Source organism: Nerophis ophidion, linkage group LG02 (genome assembly GCF_033978795.1).
Source record: "Nerophis ophidion isolate RoL-2023_Sa linkage group LG02, RoL_Noph_v1.0, whole genome shotgun sequence".
In the NCBI taxonomy this organism is placed as follows: Eukaryota; Metazoa; Chordata; class Actinopteri; order Syngnathiformes; family Syngnathidae; genus Nerophis; species Nerophis ophidion.
In genome coordinates this window covers 9,126,440-9,148,224 of record NC_084612.1, presented here as the reverse complement: position 1 = coordinate 9,148,224, position 21,785 = coordinate 9,126,440, and the positions used below count along the sequence as shown (strand labels likewise).

At 38.9% G+C, this 21,785-nt stretch overlaps 1 protein-coding gene and 1 non-coding gene across 14 annotated transcripts in view; both read left to right on the top strand.

Annotated features, from left to right (window-relative positions):
* Positions 1-21,785, top strand: part of chd9 (chromodomain helicase DNA binding protein 9) — a 211,538-nt gene that overhangs the window by 156,472 nt on the left and 33,281 nt on the right. For all 13 annotated transcript variants that reach the window (XM_061877078.1, XM_061877090.1, XM_061877086.1 and 10 more), the window contains 12 exons: positions 422-665; positions 3,081-3,257; positions 5,213-5,356; positions 9,643-9,898; positions 13,648-13,858; positions 15,344-15,539; positions 16,676-16,858; positions 17,238-17,423; positions 17,583-17,693; positions 19,153-19,352; positions 19,438-19,637; positions 20,001-20,160. In XM_061877078.1, the coding sequence (XP_061733062.1) occupies positions 422-665; positions 3,081-3,257; positions 5,213-5,356; positions 9,643-9,898; positions 13,648-13,858; positions 15,344-15,539; positions 16,676-16,858; positions 17,238-17,423; positions 17,583-17,693; positions 19,153-19,352; positions 19,438-19,637; positions 20,001-20,160 (2,268 nt within the window). The remainder of the gene's footprint in view (positions 1-421; positions 666-3,080; positions 3,258-5,212; positions 5,357-9,642; positions 9,899-13,647; positions 13,859-15,343; positions 15,540-16,675; positions 16,859-17,237; positions 17,424-17,582; positions 17,694-19,152; positions 19,353-19,437; positions 19,638-20,000; positions 20,161-21,785) is intronic.
* Positions 17,037-17,182, top strand: LOC133548367 (small nucleolar RNA SNORA16B/SNORA16A family). Its single transcript, XR_009805899.1, has one exon. It is a non-coding gene; the product is annotated as a small nucleolar RNA SNORA16B/SNORA16A family (small nucleolar RNA).

The following is a 21,785-nucleotide window of genomic DNA, read 5'->3' as shown; positions in this document are numbered from 1 at the left end:
GAGCAAAAAAATCAAGATTTGGTGTGCAGTGTAAACAGGGCCTATAGGCGACTCTGTAGTTCCTTGAATGTAGGTGTTAATCAGTTGTAACAATCAGCTTGTCTCACATTTGATGAAGTTTTGTGTGTGAGCCTACACAGTGTGATCCATCAGCAGTGGAAGTCTGCTTAAGAGGCCAGTGGGAATATCAGCATCATACGGACAGCTCCATAAGTGCTCCCCTGGAAGAGCGCGGAGGAGTCTTGATTACGTAGCTCCTCTCTTGATGCTCTCTGCTCTCCTCAATCTTTTAATATCCTTTTTTGCACCGCCGCGTCGTTATTTTTATCCCCCTATCTGTTTTATCATGTGCTTGAAGCCGCCCACTCCCTCCAAACATCAAGGGAATGAACAAAACTCCCTCCACCCCTCTTGTCTTCAGGCGAAATTGCATCCTTGCGGACGAGATGGGCCTGGGAAAGACGATCCAGTCCATCACCTTCCTGGAGGAGATCCACCGGGTGGGCATCAAGGCACCATTCCTCATCATCGCCCCACTCTCCACCATAGCAAACTGGGAGCGGGAGTTCCGCACCTGGACCTACCTGAACGTCATAGTGTACCACGGCAGCATGGTCAGCAGGCAGATGCTGCAGCAGTACGAGATGCACTTCAGGGACGCGCAGGTAAATTCGCAGATAGCCTACCTGAAACCTGAAAGTGGCCCAGTATTCTCATCAATAGCGTCAGACTATCATGAATTCATTTCAAAACTCTAGGATTTGTGCAACAGATTGTAAAAAGCAGCAGAGCATGCTTGTCATATAGACGATGTTTGACCCGAATGTTTGCAGTACTGTCATACAGAGGATCTTAGACACACTATTTTATTGCAGGGTCCTAAAGACAAACTCTTGTTATAGAGAGGATGTTTCACTCTTGGTTTTACAGTTTGTCCTTAAAATCTGAGCAGTCCTGGCATATAGAGGATATTTGACTAGTATTAATGCAGTGAGTACTTTAAAAACAGCATTGCACTCCTGTCATATTGAGGATCTCTGACAATTTTTTTTCCAGTGGCGTTGTGAGGTTGTATCTTTGATTAACACTGTTTTTTGCAGTCTGTTCTTAAAAATAACAGTGCTTTTTGACATATAAAAGGTCTTAAAACAGCATTTTTGATGGTAAGTTCTTAAAACAAGCGACTGCTCCTTCACATATAGGAACTTTGTTTACATTGGTTTGCCTTAAAAGCAGCAGAATGAATTGTTTGTCCTTTAAAAGCAGAGGAATGTTTCTGCCATATTGAAGATATTTGACTTGCACTTTTGCAGGAGGTTCCTAAAAAAACACAATTTCTCTTATATATAGAATCTTTGACTCTTGGTTTTGGAATTTGTCCTTAGATAAGCTAAGCAGTCCTGTCGTGTAGAGGAACTTTGACGAGCATTTTTGCAATGGGTACCATATTAAGAATCGCTTGACAATTTATTTTGCAGTACAGAGGTGAAAAAATAGTGCTCTTGTCCCATTTAGAATCATTGATTACCATTGTGTTTTTTTGTTTGTTTGTTTGTTTGCAGTATGTTATTAAAAGCAACAGAGCACTTTTTGTTATTTAAAGGAACTTGGACCAGCATTTTTGCCTGAAGGTAACATATAGGAACTTTACATTTCTTGCCATTAAATCCTTAAAAATGCTGTCATTAAATATCTTTGAGTAGTGTTTTTGCAGTAGATTCTTAAAAAAAAAAAGAGTGCCCCTGTCGTATAAAGAATCTGTGACAATAGATTTTAGGTTGTGCTGTCTTGTCAAAAAGGAGCGCTGCTGTTACAGATAGGATCTCTGATTACCAGGTTGTTTTGTTTGTCTTGCAGTATGTTCTTAAAAGCAACAGAGAGCTTTTAAAATCTAAGACCAGCATTTTTGCCAGTAGCTTCTTAAAAAACAAGTCACATATGGAAGCTCTGATTACTTTTTTTTCCAGTCTTGTCATATAGAGGATCAGTTGGTAGAGCGGCCGTGCCAGCAACTTGAGGGTTGCAGGTTCGATTCCTGCTTCAGCCATCCTAGTCACTGCCGTTGTGTCCTTGGGCAAGACACTTTACCCACCTGCCCCCAGTGCCACCCACACTGGTTTAAATGTAACTTAGATATTGGGTTTCACTATTCAAAGCGCTTTGAGTCACTAGAGAAAAGCGGTATATAAATATAATTCACTTCACTTCACATCTTTTCGACTATCATTTTTTGCAATAGGTACTTTAAAACAACACAGAACTCTTGTCATACAGAATATCTTTGTCCTTTTTTGCAGTAGAACTGTGAAAATTGAGCACTCCTGTCAGGATCTATAACTTTGTTTTCTCTTGCAGTATGTTCTTAAAAGCAAATGAGTGCTTCTTGGCATATGGAGGATCTTTGACTCAAATCTTTTTGGTAGGAGGTCCCTCGACACAGCAGAGCAGTCCTTTTCATATTCAGGATCTTTGACTACAGTGGCTTTGACATTATATGGAAAAGAATAATAATTGAGGGAGATGTTCGGTTATCTCTTCAAAATGTGTCCCCCAGAACAATTTAGTTCAATTGCCCTACACTAATCCAATATTTAGTGGGCTGCTAAGTATATTTTTCAATGTGATGTTAAGCGGTTTAAGGGCGGTGAGCACGTAGAGAAATTAATGGCAAGGGCTGGAAGAGCAGAACCAAGCCGCTACCTCACAAGCCTCCCTGGCGGCAGCACCGCGATGTCACGGCGTGCTCTTAGGGGAAGCTTTTCTGTCAGGACGTCTCAGGCTCTTCTGAAGCCGTCTGTTGTTGTAGGAGGAGGAGGAGGCCGCTATATAACTGAGTGGCCCCGAGAGGCCTGTTGTCAAGGCGATGGTTACAAATGCAGAGGCGGATTGAGTCGACGCTTCCTCGTGCGTGCTGACAGCTAAACAATCAAGTGGGAGACGGCTGTTAGGTCTCACCAGCGACTTTGCTTTCATTCTGCAGATGTGCCATTATTAGGTTGGAGAGGAAATCCACTAGAAGTTAGCACATTTAAAAAAAAATATGTTTCAACCTGCGTTTGTCTTTCTGTTGTTGTTCTAAGGGCCGCGTGATGCGAGGTGCCTACAAGTTCCAGGCGGTCATCACTACATTCGAGATGATCCTGGGCGGCTGCCCCGAGCTCAACGCCATCGAGTGGCGCTGCGTCATCATCGACGAGGCCCACCGCCTCAAGAACAAGAACTGCAAGTTGCTGGAGGGCTTTAAACTTATGAATCTTGTAAGTCGAAACCTCAGTTACGGTCCTTTGACCAAATGTAGGGGCGTTGGATGGGGATGCACTTTTTTTTTTTTTTTTACCGCCATTCAAAATATGTAATTTTGTTCCCCCCCCCGATAGCATAAACCTGACACCGACGTCGTAACGTCATTAAAGGTCACTTTTAAGCATTTACACACAGCACTAGCATTTTCTTACAAGGATTTGGTAATGGAAGATAGTTTAGATATACATTTATTTGTGGCTGTATAGGAGAGTTATCTACAAGTTTCACCTTTGCATATCATTGCCCATAACTGTGATGTATTCAAGGACCTTTGGTTGAAGTTAGAAACAGAGGCATCATTAGTTTTTAAACACAGAGGCAGGCTTTGCCCTTAGGAGTTATATTATAATTAAAATTATGATGTACCAGTACATCATTCTTCTTGTCCATTGAGAAAAATTGCATGTGAAAATGCAAATTTTTATTTAACAACCTAAAGTAAATGGAAACTTGACAGATTTATGTTTATTTTTAAGTGAAGAATGACTATTTATGGATATATCCATCCATCCATTTTTCTACCGCTTATCCCTTTCAGGGTGGGGGGGTGCTGGAGCCTATCTGAGCTGCAATCGGGTGCAGGGCGGGGTACACCCTGGACAAGTCGCCACCTCATGATTAATTAAATGTTTATTATGGCCAATGTATTTATTTTTATGGCCACTTTATATTAAATGCTGCATTATTGCATTTGTTAGTAAAATAGAATAACTTTTTTTTTTTTTAATAAAACTAAGCTATTTAAATAGGTATCTATGTTATTCACATCTTTTAAAAATTTAAAAAATCTAATTAAAGTTTTTACCTGTGATTTTAAAATGCTGGTTTCAAACAGATCCATGCAACTATTTTTTTTAGTTCATGTAATCAGATCAATTGTGTATAGGTTCAGCGATGCTAGGCCTCAGGAGTCTTGTGTATGCGGGCCCAGAATCTGATGCCATGCACTATACTAAATGACTTGGTCTATTGATTAAGGCTGTTTGACTTAAAGGTTGTTTTAATTCTAAAAATATTTTTCACATGGAAAATGAAGTAAACTACAAACAAATAAAATGTTGTTTGCTGTACAGTAATACTTATAAAAAAACTTTGTTTTACCATCCTTGACTGTCACATAAAAAAGATAATGCAAAAAGATTGATATTTATGATAATAGCTGTTCAACATACAAGTTTTTTTCAATTTAATTTGTGTCGAATTTCAAATTGCCAAAATTGTATGTGACATTTTAATATTAATAACTGTTACAAATGCATAAAGAGAAGAAAACCACTGTGTGACAGACAAATACAATAAAAACAAACTTAAAGTAAAATTACTCATGCTTAACTGGGGCAAAGTGATGTGTTCCCACAGCCATACTGAGACCTAGTGCTGTTGTATAAGTACTGATGCAACAATAATGGCCGTACTTAGTGCGTCCAAACAACTTTTGGTGCTTTTGACCTTTTGGAGGTTCCTTGTGTCATGCATTTATTTCTTAAATATTTTTTTTATTTACATTTTAGTTGCTTAGAAAATATCATTATTCATTTCAGTAATATATTAGGGTTTGCCAAAGTATCCATGTCTTATCACTTTGCTAGCTTAGTTAGACTGACAATTGGGAGAATCCCTCCCTCTATACTCCTGTTTTCACGCGACTGTCCAGAGAACAGAATAATGCTTTAGTGGAGTTCTGCATGGATGTACTAGAGGACGTTGTTCTTCTTTTGATCACAAATTAGTTAAGACCGACTCAACAGTTTCTCTGTTGGTCACAACCAAGCAGTGTCTTTAACCTTCCACCTTCGTAATAAAACAGTAAATGCTAACAATAATAAACCAATGAATCCTTCCAAGGATCATAAACTCTGCTCATTTGTAATTCACACCAACGTTAATCGCCCATGCTTCCTTTTTTTAGGAGCACAAGGTCCTGTTGACGGGTACTCCTCTTCAGAATACCGTGGAGGAGCTCTTCAGTCTACTCCACTTCCTGGAGCCGGCACGTTTCCCGTCAGAAAGCACCTTCATGCAGGAGTTTGGAGACCTCAAGACCGAAGAGCAGGTAAGTCTGCAGATGCGCATGACCATAAAGGAGAACTTTTGTTAATGAGTTTAACAATTTTGTCCAACACACACAGACACACTGTAGCCGCCTCCCGATAAGTATGTGGACACATTGCCTGTCATTATAGGACTATCAACTAGCGGTGTAACACTACATGGATTAATTATAGTAATTATCAGACCAGATGTTTCTGTACATGACATTGGGTACTTAGTTTTTTTTTTTCACGTTGTAGCCATAAAGTTAGTAATTAGCGCTCATAATAAAAATTTTATTATAGTTTAATGTTACGCTTGTCTCTGAAGCACTACGATCAACTAATAAATAATTTACTGCATCAATATGACACTGTGGACCTAATCACAAAATTGTTGCATGTATTAATACATGTGCAAAATTTATAATGCATGTACAGCTGTTCTCCTAAATTTCTGTGCTGAGGATTGTCTCTTCAGTGTGTAAATGAGGAGCACAATCCATTTAGCAAAGGGGTCCCCAACCTTTTTTGCACCAAGGACCGGTTAAACGTCAGCATTATTTTCACAGACCGGCCTTCCACCTGTGGCAGATAAATACAGCAAAAAATAAGTTCATGAAATATGCAACTCATCATAATTAGTGGATTAATGACTTTTTTTTCAGTCAATCAATCAATCAATGTTTATTTATATAGCCCCAAATCACAAATGTCTCAAAGGACTGCACAAATCATTACGACTACAACATCCTCGGAAGAACCCACAAAAGGGCAAGGAAAACTCACACCCAGTGGGCAGGGAGAATTCACATCCAGTGGGACGCCAGTGACAATGCTGACTATGAGAAACCTTGGAGAGGACCTCAGATGTGGGCAACCCCCCCCCCTCTAGGGGACCGAAAGCAATGGATGTCGAGCGGGTCTAACATGATACTGTGAAAGTTCAATCCATAGTGGCTCCAACACAGCCGCGAGAGTTCAGTTCAAGCGGATCCAAGACAGCAGCGAGAGTCCCGTCCACAGGAAACCATCTCAAGCGGATCAGCAGCGTAGAGATGTCCCCAACCGATACAGGCGAGCGGTCCATCCTGGGTCCCGACGAGCGGTCCATCCTGGGTCTCGACTCTGGACAGCCAGTACTTCATCCATGGTCATCGGACCGGACCCCCTCCACAAGGGAGGGGGGGACATAGGAGAAAGAAAAGAAGCGGCAGATCAACTGGTCTAAAAAGGAGGTCTATGTAAAGGCTAGAGTATACAGATGAGTTTTAAGGTGAGACTTAAATGCTTCTACTGAGGTAGCATCTCGAACTGTTACCGGGAGGGCATTCCAGAGTACTGGAGCCCGAACGGAAAACGCTCTATAGCCCGCAGACTTTTTTTGAGCTCTAGGAATCACTAATACGCCGGAGTCTTTTGAACGCAGATTTCTTGCCGGGACATACGGTACAATACAATCGGCAAGATAGGCTGGAGCTAGACCGTGTAGTATTTTATACGTAAGTAGTAAAACCTTAAAGTCACATCTTAAGTGCACAGGAAGCCAGTGCAGGTGAGCCAGTACAGGCGTAATATGATCAAACTTTCTTGTTCTTGTCAAAAGTCTAGCAGCCGCATTTTGTACCAACTGTAATCTTTTAATGCTAGACATGGGGAGACCCGAAAATAATACGTTACAGTAATCGAGACGAGACGTAACAAACGCATGGATAATGATCTCGGCGTCTTTAGTGGACAAAATGGAGCGAATTTTAGCGATATTACGGAGATGAAGTGGAGTGGCAGGTAGATGGTATGATCCAGGGTTTCCCCTATACTGCCAAAATTCCTGTAGGGCGATGGTTAGGGGCGTGGCCACCATGACATTGATGTATAATTTGCTGTGATATGATTTTCTATAAAATCCCTCAAAAAGGTATACATACATTTAAAAACGAAACTGCTTTTATTAATTTGTATTAACATATTTTTTTATATCGCTATGCCATATTTTCAAATGTTGCTGCTTGCACAATGTACTTTGTTGAAAATTAAAAAAATGTCTAAAGACTTATTATTATTATTTTTTTTTTTAAATGACTAGCAACGAATCTAGCATCTTTTTCTTGTGTTAATATAAAATGTAGTCGTGTTTAGAGACTACTTCTGTCCCTCAATGTCCCTGACGAAAAGTGAGCTGCAGCGAGCATGACTTCCTTGGTGCTTCTGCTCCAGTTGGTCTTTTTCTCCAAAAAAGTCACCGTTTTGGTACATCGCTTGTCAATAGTGGACACATAATAGGCTATTTAAATATCCATTCATACTGTAGCAACCTGCTGTTGTATTGTTTTATGCTTGTGTGGTTTTTCATCAATCCATTCATTTTCTACCGCTTATTCCCTTTTGGGGTCGCGGGGGGCGCTGGTGCCTATCTCAGCTACAATCGGGCGGAAGATGGGGTACACCCTGGACAAGTCGCCACCTCATCACAGGGCCAACACAGATAGACAACATTCACACTCACATTCACACACTAGGGCCAATTAAGTGTTTTTATTTTTATCAAACACACCGTCCATGCCTGAAAGTGTATTTGGAAGAATGAGGAGGTGTTGTTGTTTTCCTGGGGAAGCACAGAGATAAAAGTGTTTCCATGGGAGGTAAAACATGTTTGAATTGGACCAGTTGTTATCATTCAATTGGCAGTGAAATTTAAAAATGCGTCAGAATTTGCATGGCTTCTTCTGGAGACTACAATACATAATATTACTTTAATATGTATTTATGGAAAAAAACAAACCTTACTTTCAAGGTGTGGCGGCCATGAATTTACTGTGGTGGTGCGCCATATTCAGTTACATTAAGGGGAAACCCTGTATACTATATGCAATCAACCTGCTGGGATTGCAGATGGACATTAGCCTTTGGCTACAATTTGGCACATTTTATGTGTTTTTTAATGTGTATTTTCTCATGAAAGAACAATATAACAAATATAGCAAATGGTGACCTCCTAACAGGATTTTACTGTGAAAAAGCTTATTGGTGTGCCTAGTGGGACCGGTAAACGTTGAAAAATGTGGTCAATTAGAAATAATTTATAGATTCTCTGCAAGCGTGTCTGTCAGTGTGATTTATCAAGACCAAGCCCGTTCTGCAGCCACTGTTTTGCATCTTTACCTATTATATCTAGAAAGGACGTGCAAACTAGCAATTTGGCATAAAAAGGTATGGTGGGAGGCGATCGCGTTGCAGCCCCGTCCTTCGTATGCTTGTCCATATATATGGACTGTCAAAAATCAAACCAAATCAAATCAACTTTATTTATAAAGCACATTTAGAATTTACCACAGGGGTAGCCAAAGTGCTGTACAATGGGCAGGTTAAAAGATAATACGAGAACCGAGCAAACAACACAACACAACACAAACAGAACATAATACAAAATAAATAAAACATAAAAACGGGTTCACAGCATGTGTATAATGGGGCGCCATTGTAGGATGGCTATCACTCAGTGTTAAAAGCCAAGGAATAAAAGTATGTTTTTAAGAGAGATTTAAAAACAGGAAGAGAGGAGGCTTGTCTAACACTCAGAATAGAAATATTACACATGTCTATAAAGCATTATACATTTATATAGCTGTTAGATGACTTAAGGAGCTGGTTTAATAAACAAATTAAGTTGAATGCATTTTGGTGTTTGTTTGTTTTTGTAACATTCATATATGTGGAAAAAAAACATCTTGCAATATGCATTTTTTTTGCATCTGGAACATTTCTGCGCGCGCTTGCTAGGTTCTAACGTCTTCCATGAGCGCATCTTCAGTGTGCTAAAAAGTGGGCACCGATTGTAAATGCGCTGCAGGACTGCTTCTCTAAAATGCCCATATAAAGTGGTACATGTGTGCTGCATGTTTTAAAGCATTGCAAAATGTCACGGGAATAAGAGCATAACATGAATTTGCCATAAATGAGTGACTCCATGGCATATTACAAACCAAAACCTAATTTCAATCGGGTGGTCAAGTTGTTTAATGCATGGTATTTAGATCACAGTAGATCAGGCCCTGTATGGGACTGTAAGAATGTGAAAATAAGGTTTGCGAATGTCAAATTAATTTTACTTGGAATTTTTATTATTTGGGAAGCATGGGCGTAAAAAAAAATCCACTTGCGTCAAGTTCTTCTTGTGAGCAGACACAGTACTAAACAATTACAGGCGTTGTGTACCCACCTTTACAACTTTGTGGCTTCATTTCTGTTTAACGTAATATCGTTATAAAATGTGTCTTGCTTAAATTGTAATCCTTCTATTGGCGAACAGGTGCAAAAGCTCCAAGGCATCCTGAAGCCAATGATGCTGCGGCGCTTAAAGGAGGACGTGGAAAAGAAGCTTGCGCCCAAGGAGGAAACCATCATTGAGGTGGAGCTCACAAACATCCAGAAGAAGTACTACCGCGCCATCCTGGAGAAGAACTTCTCTTTTCTGGCCAAAGGTGCCGGCCAGTCCAACATGCCCAACCTGGTCAACACCATGATGGAGCTGAGAAAATGCTGCAACCACCCCTACCTCATTAAAGGTAAGGATTTCTGTGTGTGGGCTTTCTTAATTGAGCGGATGAAGGTGCTCACTTGCTACAGATCTTTAGATCAAATCCCCTTGATTTGTTTGCATATTTTCAAGTTAAACCATTAGCGAGATTAGTACTGTGTGTATTTCTTTTTATTAACAGAACATATCCCACACTCCTACTGTGTTGGCTTTAGTGAATGCGTACAAATTACACTCAACAAAAGTGCATAGTTTAATGACATGATTCAACATTAATATGAATTTGTTTAATTTAGCCCTGTCACACAGTGGTTTACTTCTCTGTTTGCAAGGAAGGCCTTTTTTTACTGGCGTTGTTAAAAAGATAATAAACCTATTTAGTTTTTTTGTAGCTTGCAGTAGTGTGGACCTGCACTGCATTATACTAAGATATGTATATATTATATATATATATATATATATATATATATATATATATATATATATATATACACACACATATATACACACACATATATATATATATATATACATCCATCCATCCATCCATTTCTACCGCTTATTTCCTTTTTGGGGTCGCGGGGGCGCTGGACAAGTCGTCACCTAAACGCAGGGCCAACACAGATAGACAGATAACATTATATATATATATATATATATATATATATATATATATATATATATATATATATATATATATATATATATGATAGATAGATATATATATAACACATACATACACACATTTTACCTCTTTCATGTATATTTTGATGAGGGAGGTATACTACATTAAATTACAGGGTATTATAACTCTTACAAGTCAGTTAAATATTAACAAATACATGAATTGAAAAAATAAACAAATGCATTAAAATAACAATGTTACTTGCAACCCCAAAATTAAAATACTAATGTTAACTAATTAATAAAAGCATGTTAAAATACATTTTGAACACATAAATAAAGGCTAGAAAAATACTCAGAGTACAAGCCCTATTTGCCAATAATAAAGAATCATTAAAAAAAAAAAATTTGAATTTAGACGGTGACTTTTAAATTTTAACTAATTAAAGAAAACATGTCAAAATGACTTATGAACACATAAATAAAAACTAAGAAATGTCTCAGTTCCTCTATCTGCCAATAATAAAGAATCATTTAAAAAACCAAACTTAAATTCAGACGGTGACCCAGATCAGCCCCAAGATGTAAACACTGGTTCCTTATTCAATTTCTTACATGATTTGTAATTTTAATCAAAATGTGCCCATAACCTTTTGAGCTAATACTAGCAGAATTTAAGAAACAGAGGCAACCCCTCTTGTCAGTCCTCCACTGTATTTATGTGAGTGGAGGTAAACAAATGAATGAAGTTAGCAGAACACACATTTATTAAACATTTTCAAAATGTAAAATTCAAATAAAAAATAAACAAAAAATAATAAATACAAGCTGACTTGTAACTTCTAATAGTCAAATAGATGCTAGCACACTTTATTATTATAATAAAAAAGAAAATAGAATTAAACATTTATATGCAAGCACCTTTCTGAAAATCCAATATACCTTACAAGACACAGATAACGATAACACAGAAAGGATCAAAGCAACAAGAGTGTAAAAGCAGTTAGAGTGAATACGAACTCTTCAACAGTTAGGGTTTGAGTCTGGATTTGAATAAGTAAAGCGTTTAAAGTGGTAAAAAGTGGATTGAGCGAGGTGGATTCAAGAGGAGGACTTGAGGGAATGGGTTTGTGTAGCGATGAGGAGGGGATCAGATGAACAAGGAGGGGTGAGGTTGTGGATAGCTTTAAAAGTATAAAGAAGGAGTTTAAGGTCAATTACATGCCTGACCAGGAGCCAGTGAAGTTTCTGTAAGAGGAGCATAAAGTGATGGAATGAGAGGGCTCTGGTTGTAAGCCGGGCAGCAGATTCATGGACCAGTTGGAGCTTATGGAGAGACTTCTGGAGGAGACCAAAAAGGAAGAACTTGCAGCAGTCGATGCGTGAGGTATCCAGACTATGAGCAAGAATGGAGGCAGTGTGGACAAAGGTGGAAGTACACAGCGGGTGATGTTATTGATAGTGATGGTTTTCAGTGAGTGTATGGTACACTCACTAGATGTATTGACACTGCACTGATACTGTGTTGGTGTTTCACAATTGTCCTCTGCCATCTACTGGTTTAAAAAAAATCACCATGTTTGATTTGCAAATAAAATGAATAGTTGGCAAATACAATTGTTAGTTTATTTAGGCTATCAAAAAAAAAAAGAGTGAACGCATGTGATAAATCACAAAAGATTATCACAATAACCATATATGCATATTAATCACGCAATTTATTTTGACTGTATATGCTCCTTTTCCTTAAAGGGGAACATTATCACAATTTCAAAAGAGTTAAAAACAATAAAAATCAGTTCCCAAGTGGCTTGTTGTATTTTTTTGACGTTTTTTCAAAATTTTACCGGTCTCGGAATATCCCTAAATAAAGCTTTAAAGTGCCTTTTTTTCGGCTCTCTGCCAAGACACTGGCCATCTCCCTGTGACGTCACACAGTGCTGCCAATGTGAACAAACAATGGGAATAGCACAGCAAGATATAGTGACATTAGCTCAGATTCAAACTCGGATTTCAGCGACTTAAGCGATTCAACAGATTACGCATGTATTGAAACAGATGGTTGGAGTATGAAAATATTGAAGAAGAAACTGAAGCTATTGAGCGGATAGCTATTGACGCTATTCATAGCCATAGCATGGCCGAAATAGCTGCGTTAGCATCGCCGGTAAAATGTTCGGACAAAACGATCAGGACTTTCGCATCTTTTGACACTGGAGCAACTTAAATCCGTCGATTGGTAAGTGTTTTTTTCGCATTAAATGTGGGTGGAAGGAAACGTAATATGGTTGCAAATGCATCTACTGGTTATCCATACATCTCTGTTCCATGTCTGCTTTAGCACCGCCGGTAAATAGCATGTTAGCATCGATTAGCGTAGCATGTTAGCATCGATTAGCTGGCAGTCAACATCAACAAAACTCACCTTTGTGATTTCATTGACTATCGTTGCAAATGCATCTGCAGGTTATCCATACTTCTCTGTGCCATGTCTGCCTTAGCATTGCCGGTCAAATGTGGAGACACTCTGGCACATTCAATGGGGGTCTGGCGGCAGACACTTTCGCATCTTCAGGCCAGTGGTGCAACTTCAATCCCTCCCTGTTAGTGTTGTTACACCCTCCGACAAAACCCTGTCGAGGCATGATGTCTCCAAGGTTCCAAAAAATAGTCAAAAAAACGGAAAATAACAGAGCTGAGACCCCGTGTTTTTAATGTGTTGAAAATGAAAATGGTAGGTGTGTTACCTCGGCGACGTCACATTCTGACGTCATCGCTTCCAGCGCGATAAACAGAAAGGCGTTTAATTCGCCAAAATTCACCCATTTTGAGTTCGGAAATCGGTTAAAAAAATAGATGGTCTTTTTTCTGCACCATCAAGGTATATATTGACGCTTACGTAGGTCTGGTGATAATGTTCCCCTTTAACTGCAAATGGTGATCTGAAAGGTGGCACAGGTTGTTATACAATCAGTGATCAGGTGAATGCAACCAAACGTTTTTATTCCCTATTTTTCATAATGCATAGATGCTTCAGTACAGTTTGAGCCATCACTAATTATTGATGACCGTGAGTTCTGTCATTCCAAAACCTGGACTTTAGACTTTGATATAAAAAGCCATGTGGTTAATGCTACTTTATCCACTTGTTAGGGGCAGAAGAAAAGATCTTAGAGGACTTCAGGGAGGTTTACAGCCCGGCTGCATTGGACTTTCACTTACAAGCCATGGTGCAGTCCGCCGGGAAGCTCGTCCTCATCGACAAACTACTGCCGAAAATGAAGGCCGGCGGCCACAAGGTGCTCATCTTCTCCCAAATGGTGCGATGTCTGGACATCTTGGAAGACTACCTCATTCAGAGAAGGTAACTGTAAGACACACTACATCTATTGGCCTGAATATACTGTAAGACAACACTGATTATCATACAATGTCTGTTTTTCTGTATTTGGACAAAATTCTATTTTTTTTCTTTAATGTTTTTTAAAATTAATTTTAGAATCAGAATCAGCTTTATTGTCATTACGCAGGGTAACGACAATTTCTTAGCTGCTCAACAGTTTAGACTCAGCTTCGTTGAGCAACATTATCATTAAAATTAGTATCAAAGCACGGCTGTTGTGAATGACAGGAATAAAAACTCTTGGAGAAAAGTAATTTGATGCCATGCATTGGACTGACCACAAATAAAGGCCAAACCGTATTTTTCGGACTGTTTTTTAGTGGAAAAAATATACTACAAAATAATATACAGTTGTCCCTTACCATATCGCGCTTCACATATTATAAAGGCATCGCATATTCAAAATTTTTGCCCTAAATTACGAGGAGACCAAACCAATTAGAGCACACTGTTCAATATCGTCCCCACTGATTAGCGAAGCTTTAGGAAACATTACTATATGGGATTAAAAGAGTGTAATGGGGACTCAATGGTTTTATTTCATGACTAAAGGGCTCTCATAATGTTGAAAAACAAACTTAAAAGATAATAAACTTTTCTTGTTTTTTAGCTCTCGTCCTGAAACTATTTGATTGATGATCTTCACAGAAATTTGTTTAACACGGTCATTTCGAGAACCAATTAACAGCGATAAATGAGAGACTACTGTACTATTTAATAGGAGTGCTCAAAAAATCAATTCGCATCAAAATCTAGATTTGTATTCATCCCAATTCTAAATCAATTCATAATTTGCATTGATTAAAAAAATAAATAAAAAGCTTTATTTTTGCAATATACATATTTTTAAGAATATTGTTTGGGTTTTAAGCTATCATAAATACTGTTGTTGCTTAAATTATTATTTTATTGTTTTTTTAATAGGTATTGTATAGGTATGTCATCTCAATTGCTTTGCAGCTGTATATCTTAAGTATTTTAATGGATTGTATTTTATTTTATTAGACTGATAAAAGTTCTGGGATTTTTGTAAGTAAAATTTAAAAAATATATTTAGAAAATACGTTTTTTATACCAACAATGCTTGTATTTTTGAAAAATGACTGCAAAATAAGTGCGAAACAGAGATATTTTTCTCGTGTTACTTAAATCGTATTTTGGTCATCATATTTGTCACAGTTGTTTGATTCTGCTTCATTCATGAACATTGTCTAAAAATAAAACCAGCGTCGTGGCTCAGCTAAATCACACCAAGTCACTAGTGTTTGAATGACAGGAAGAAAAGTTCACACACAAACATGGTTGGCACCACCTGTTGGTTTGACTCAAAAGTGGAAATGTGGAAAAATTATCTCTCGTATTGAGGTCGAATGAGCATTTTACATCTGAATACTGTGGCTAGTGAGTTTGCTAACATTGTAACGAGTGACTCCTGGGTCTTGGCAGGTACTTGTACGAGCGGATAGACGGTCGCGTCCGTGGGAACCTGCGTCAGGCGGCCATTGACCGCTTCAGCAAGCCTGACTCGGACCGCTTTGTTTTCCTCCTGTGCACACGAGCCGGCGGCCTCGGCATCAACCTCACGGCGGCGGACACCTGTATCATCTTTGACTCTGACTGGAACCCTCAAAACGACTTGCAGGTAAGACGGCATCAAGTTAAAACCGCCAAAGCAGAAACATACTGTCCATATACATTCACTGTACAAGCATACATATACATATACATATATATATATATATATATATATATATATATATATATATATATATATATATATATATATATATATATATATATATATATATATATATACTGTACATATACATACATACACTCATGCATATAATCACGTTTCATCAAACATATTAATGTTGTTGCCCTAGGGGAAACTGGGTAACACATGGCACACTGACAAAGCCTAACCTATTGTAACTATAAAAATCTACAAGGTTAAGGGCGGCATAGCTCGGTTGGTAGAGTGGCCGTGCCAGCAACTTGAGGGTTGCAGGTTCGATTCCCGCTTCCGCCATCCTAGTCACTGCCGTTGTGTCCTTGGGCAAGACACTTTACCCACCTGCTCCCAGTGCCACCAACACTGGTTTAAATGTAACTTAGATATTGGGTTTCAGTATGTAAAGCGCTTTGAGTCACTTGAGAAAAGCGCTATATAAATATAATTCACTTCACTTCACTGATATAGTTGGCTTCGCTTTCTTCCCCTCCATTTATCTGCTTTCTTTTGTATTTCAAAAATCATTATGTATACATAATGTTGCATTTGAAACAATTGTATTGTTGATAAAAGAGGTAATTATTGTTATTTATCATTATCAATAGTGCTATTTCTATTGGTATTTGTAATGCTCCATTTGTAGTGTAATAATGCTCATTGTCATTTTTGTATTATTTATTTCACTAACTGCTTCTTTGCTATCACTTTAACCATCATATTTGTACATATCCTACTTGCTGAGTTTGTTCTGTTGTTGTTGTCGTCGCTCTGTCATGTCCCTGCAATTTCCCCCTCTGTCTTACTTTTTTTCTCTTTCTATTCCCTCCTGCTCTGGACTGGCTTCGTCAAATAATAATATAAATCCAGTCATTTACAATTGAGGCAACAATAGAAGTATCCCACACTTTTCTTTAATAAAGTAAATTTGTACAGCCGATATGGGCATCTTCATCAACAATACGACTTGCCTTAGTAAGCTGGACAGGACAAAAACAACAACAAAAAACGCCATAGCAGTACTAAGCTCCTCTTCAACCCGACAGGCGCAGGCCCGCTGCCACCGGATTGGTCAGAACAAGGCTGTCAAGGTGTACCGGCTGATCACCAGGAACTCGTATGAGCGGGAGATGTTCGATCGCGCCAGCCTCAAGCTGGGTCTGGACAAAGCCGTGTTGCAGAGCATGAGCGGCCGAGATAACAGCTTGGGAGGAAGCACCGGTGCAGGGGTGAGTGGTGGAAATTAAATAGGATTTATTGTCAAGAGTGTTTGTAACCGCTCAATATATAATGACATCCATTTCAGAAGGTAACCTTGAATCAGTTCAATTCTGTGAACTCTTGAGTAGATCGGTGTAGTGCTGCTTTAAAGCATTAGTCGGAACAATATCAAGGTTCTTTCAACAAAAAGGCACCAATCGAAGCCATTCATGCTCTCCCGTAGCACTGAGTGGTCGAGTGCAAGCCAAAGTAAAAGACTTTCATAGACGGTCGCTGTTCAATGGGAAAAAAAACTGCTCGAGCAACATTAGACATTCAGGGAAATCAGTGTCCTTGAGCAAGAAATCCAATGCTGCCTAGATATAAACATATTTCCCTTTGTCCCAGGCCGTCCAGCAACAGCTGTCCAAGAAGGAAATCGAGGATTTGCTGCGACGAGGGGCCTACGGTGCCATTATGGACGAGGAGGACGAAGGGGCCAAGTTCTGTGAGGAGGACATTGACCAGATCCTCCAGCGCAGGACCAAGACCATTACCATCGAGTCAGAGGGGCGAGGGTCCACCTTTGCCAAGGTAATGCAGCATGCATTAAACATTTTTGATGTTGTGACATTACAATAAGGACTATATATTCTTAGAATGGCACGCTGGCCACTGTTTGTAATGATTGACCACGATCGCATCGAACAGAAATATGGATTTTTAAGATTTTCCGACATGGTCTTCTTTCAGGCCAGTTTTGTGGCATCTGGAAACCGCACAGACATATCTCTGGATGACCCCAACTTCTGGGACAAGTGGGCGAAAAAGGCTGACGTCGATATGGAAATGGTGAACGGCAGAGTAAGTTGTTCAATCAGTTCATCAGTATTTAAAATCTGTGTGTTAACAAAATAAATAATTAAGTAAACAGATTAGAAACACTCGTTTTAGCTTTCTACTGAAGCTAAAATATTCACTCACTACAAAGACAGTTTTTTTATACGGTGGCAAGAAAACGAGGATAAGTAAAACTTTCGACTAAATTGGTGAAGCTGTATTTTAATTTGCACTTTAATTTTATTTACAGTTTAGTTTAAAAAAAATTGTGGTTTTAGTTAGAATGGATTTTTTTTTAGCATTGTGTAATTGTATGTAAATTTTGTTTGAATCAGTTTATACAAATCCCTTCTTTTGCAGTATATTTGATATGTATTTATGTTTGTCAGTCCGACCTAATCCTTGGTAATAGTCTTTGTGATTAACACATAGTTTCATATAATTTGACAATGTTTATCTTATTAAACTGTAAGTAAGTTAGATATAATTATTGAAAACAGTTAAAATCAACAGTAATATTACTAAGTCAATATTGATATTTAAGTGGGCCCCAACACCCTCAGTAGTTACCATGAATTGATTAACGTGGAACCCGATTTTAAACAAGTTGATTAACTTTTTCGGGTGTTACCATTCAGTGGTCAATTGTACGGAATATGTACTGTACTGTGCAATATACTAATAAAAGTTTCAATCCATCAATCAGTGAAAAAGTTGGGCCCTGGGGTCGAAAATGTTAAGAACACCTGCTTTAAGTGTTTATAAACATTCTGCTGCAAAAAATGTGAGTCAGTTTTTTTGAACTGAACTCGCCGGCCGCCAGTTGATAGCTCAAATGATAAAAAAAAAGAGGACCTAAAATGGAACCTTGAGGAACACCAATAGTATAGCTAAAGATGTTGAACAAATGACTGCATCTGAACTAAAAAAAATAAAATAAAAAAGCTCCGGCAACACTTTGGTTACACAAATAACATTTCCCAAAAAATGTGAAACAGCCAAAAAGGAGAGGTCTTAAAGGAGTGCCACGAGGAACGCCTCAGTTTTGTAAATCACAAGTTTGACCCCCAAAGTTCTATGTTTGCAAGCAAGGTTAAAATGTTTTTAAAGATGTTTACAGTGGTCCACGTTCCTCTATACAACAGGAACACCTCAGTGTTTTTAGGAATTTGCTGCAAAAATGTTTGTCTCCCAAGTTTTTAACTCAACTTGTGAGCCGGATTTGGCCCCTTAACTGCCAGTTGAATAGCCCTGTTTTAGAGTGACAGAGGCTAGGATAAACTCCCTCTGAAAAATGAACCACAAACAGAGCGGAGACATCTGCCTTCACCGGTATACTTTTAAATGAGAAGGCAGGATTATTGTTTGTGGGTATTTGTAAAGAAAGTGGTTTTAAGTGGTCTATTTTTCAAGAAAAGAAGAAGTGAGTTTACTATTTACATTTAGAGCCTAACCATTGAGAATATTTGTCTTGTTTCTACAGAACAGCCTGGTGATCGACACCCCACGCGTCAGAAAGCAGACGAGGCCCTTCAGCTCCACCAAGGACGAGCTGGCGGAGCTCTCCGAGGGCGACAGCGACAGCGACGACACCAAACCCAAACTCCGGCGAACCCACGACCGGCCCAACAGCTACGGACGCACTGAATGTTTCAGAGTGGAGAAGAACCTGCTGGTGTATGGGTATGGTCATTCAAACGTGCTTACCAATTATATTTAGCACACACATGTGAATTTAAAGCTAACGTGTCTCATTATCGACGTCCAGGTGGGGCCGATGGAAGGACATCCTGACTCACGGGCGTTTTAAGAAGCAGCTGACCGACTGGGATGTGGAGTCCATCTGCAGGGCGTTGCTGGCCTACTGTCTGGTGCATTACCGCGGGGATGACAAAATCAAAAGCTTCATGTGGGACCTGATCGCACCCGCGGAAGACGGACGTACCAAGGAGCTGCAGAATCACTTGGGTATAAAATATTCATTGTCCTTAAAGGTCGCATATTGTGCACTGGAAGATCCCAACACTTTTGCAATTTATCATTTGAGACCCTGCAAATTCACAAAAATTGTATTTATAGTTTTATTGCATTACCCACATAAAATACTCCCTAATAAGATCCTAGTTCTGTCAAACGATAAATTTTTATAAATGTTTTAAATTGATTCAATTAAATCTTTCCAATCAGCTTTTATCAGCTTCACTGATAATGTTAAGAGTTGCGGTGTCCTACTTTGTCCCCCTGTCCTTGAACACAGCACAGCTAACCAAACTCAAAATATTAGATCACAATGCAGGAGAGCCGTTGTGATCGTTTGTCCTCTTCCGCCAGGCCTCTCAGCCCCAGTTCCTCGAGGCAGGAAGGGTAAGAAGATGAAGACCCAGTCCAGCTCCTTTGACATCCACAAGGCCGAGTGGTTACGGAAGCACAACCCGGAGCACATGCTCCAGGACGACGGCTACAAGAAGCACCTCAAACACCACTGCAACAAGTAAGCGTACGCTCCTAGCTATAATACGCATCAATGTCAGGTTAGCAATGACCATGCATTTTCAGTATAATAGCAGAAGTTTCAATGTAGCTATTGTATTGTTTGTGCAGGTGTTCCTAATGAAATGTACCTTGTCTCCACTAATTGTCATTATATAAAATAGCGTGGACATGAGATATTCGAGTAAATTGTTTTGGGGGCCACATTTCCAGAAAGATAAGAACCCAGGAGGCGGACTTTTCCTTTCACTATTAGTCTTATTTTGTATATTCCGTTGAACAGGCGTCCTCCACAATAGACATTTGATTTTGGTCTATTTATTTTGTCAGTTACAGGAGCTCTCTGCTTTTTTTGAGGACCTTCTGTAAAAGTGCGAGTCAAAAATCATGTCTATGACAGCACTGTAGTTCTTTTAGGAATCTGCTGCAGTTTTTTATTCATAACTGAACTCTCAGGCCACCAGTTGAATAGCCCAGATGATGAAAAGAGAGGACCAAAAATGGAATCTTAAAGAAAACCACTAGTACAAATAAAGAAGTTGAACAAATGACTACGGACTGCATCGGAAGTAAAGAAACTGCAGCAAAACTTTGGTTACATAAATCCTATTACTAAAAAAGGTGGAGACTTGAAGTGGTGCCTTGAAGGATGACTCTGTTATCAATCAATCAATCAATGTTTACTTATATAGCCCTAAATCACTAGTGTGTACAAAACCCCAAACCAGTGAAGTTGGCACGTTGTGTACATCGTAAATGAAAACAGAATACAATGCTCTGCAAATCCTTTTCAACTTATATTCAATTGAATAGACTGCAAAGACAAGATATTTCATGTTCAAACTGAGAAATGTAATTATATTTTGCAAATTATCATTCACTTAGAATTCAATGGCAGCAACATATTGCAAAAAAGTTGGCACAGGGGCATTTTACCACTGTGTTACATAGCCTTTCCTTTTAACAACACTCAGTAAACGTTTGGGAAATTAAAGACCAATTTTTGGAGCTTTTCAGGTGGAATTCTTTCCTATTCTTGCTTGATGTACAGCTAAAGTTGTGGTATTTTACGCTTCATAATGCGCCACACATTTTCAATGGGAGACAGGTCTGGACTACAGGCAGGCCAGTCTAGTACCCGCACTCTTTTACTAGAAGCAGGCTAGTCTAGAACCCGCACTCTTTTACTACAAAGCCACGCTGTTGTAACACATGCAGAATGTGGCTTGGTATTGGAAATAAGCAGGGGCGTCCATGAAAAAGACAATGCTTGGATGGCCACATATGTTGCTCCAAAACCTTTCAGTATTAATGGTGCTTTCACAGATGTGTAACTTAACCATGCCTTGGGCCAGTGGTTCTTAACCTTGTTGGAGGTACCGAACCCCACCAGTTTCATATGGGCATTCACCGAACCTTTCTTTAGTGAAAAATGTATTTAATTTTTTTTTTTTCATATTCAAGAAAAAGTCAAATGTTTTTTTACTGGTGCACAAAATGAACCATGCATGAACATCACATTGTTCAAAGAACAAAACCAACACAGAGCATGAACTCAACAAATTACACACCTTAAACACATTACCATGAATTGATTAGCATGGACCCCAATTCAAACAAGTTGAA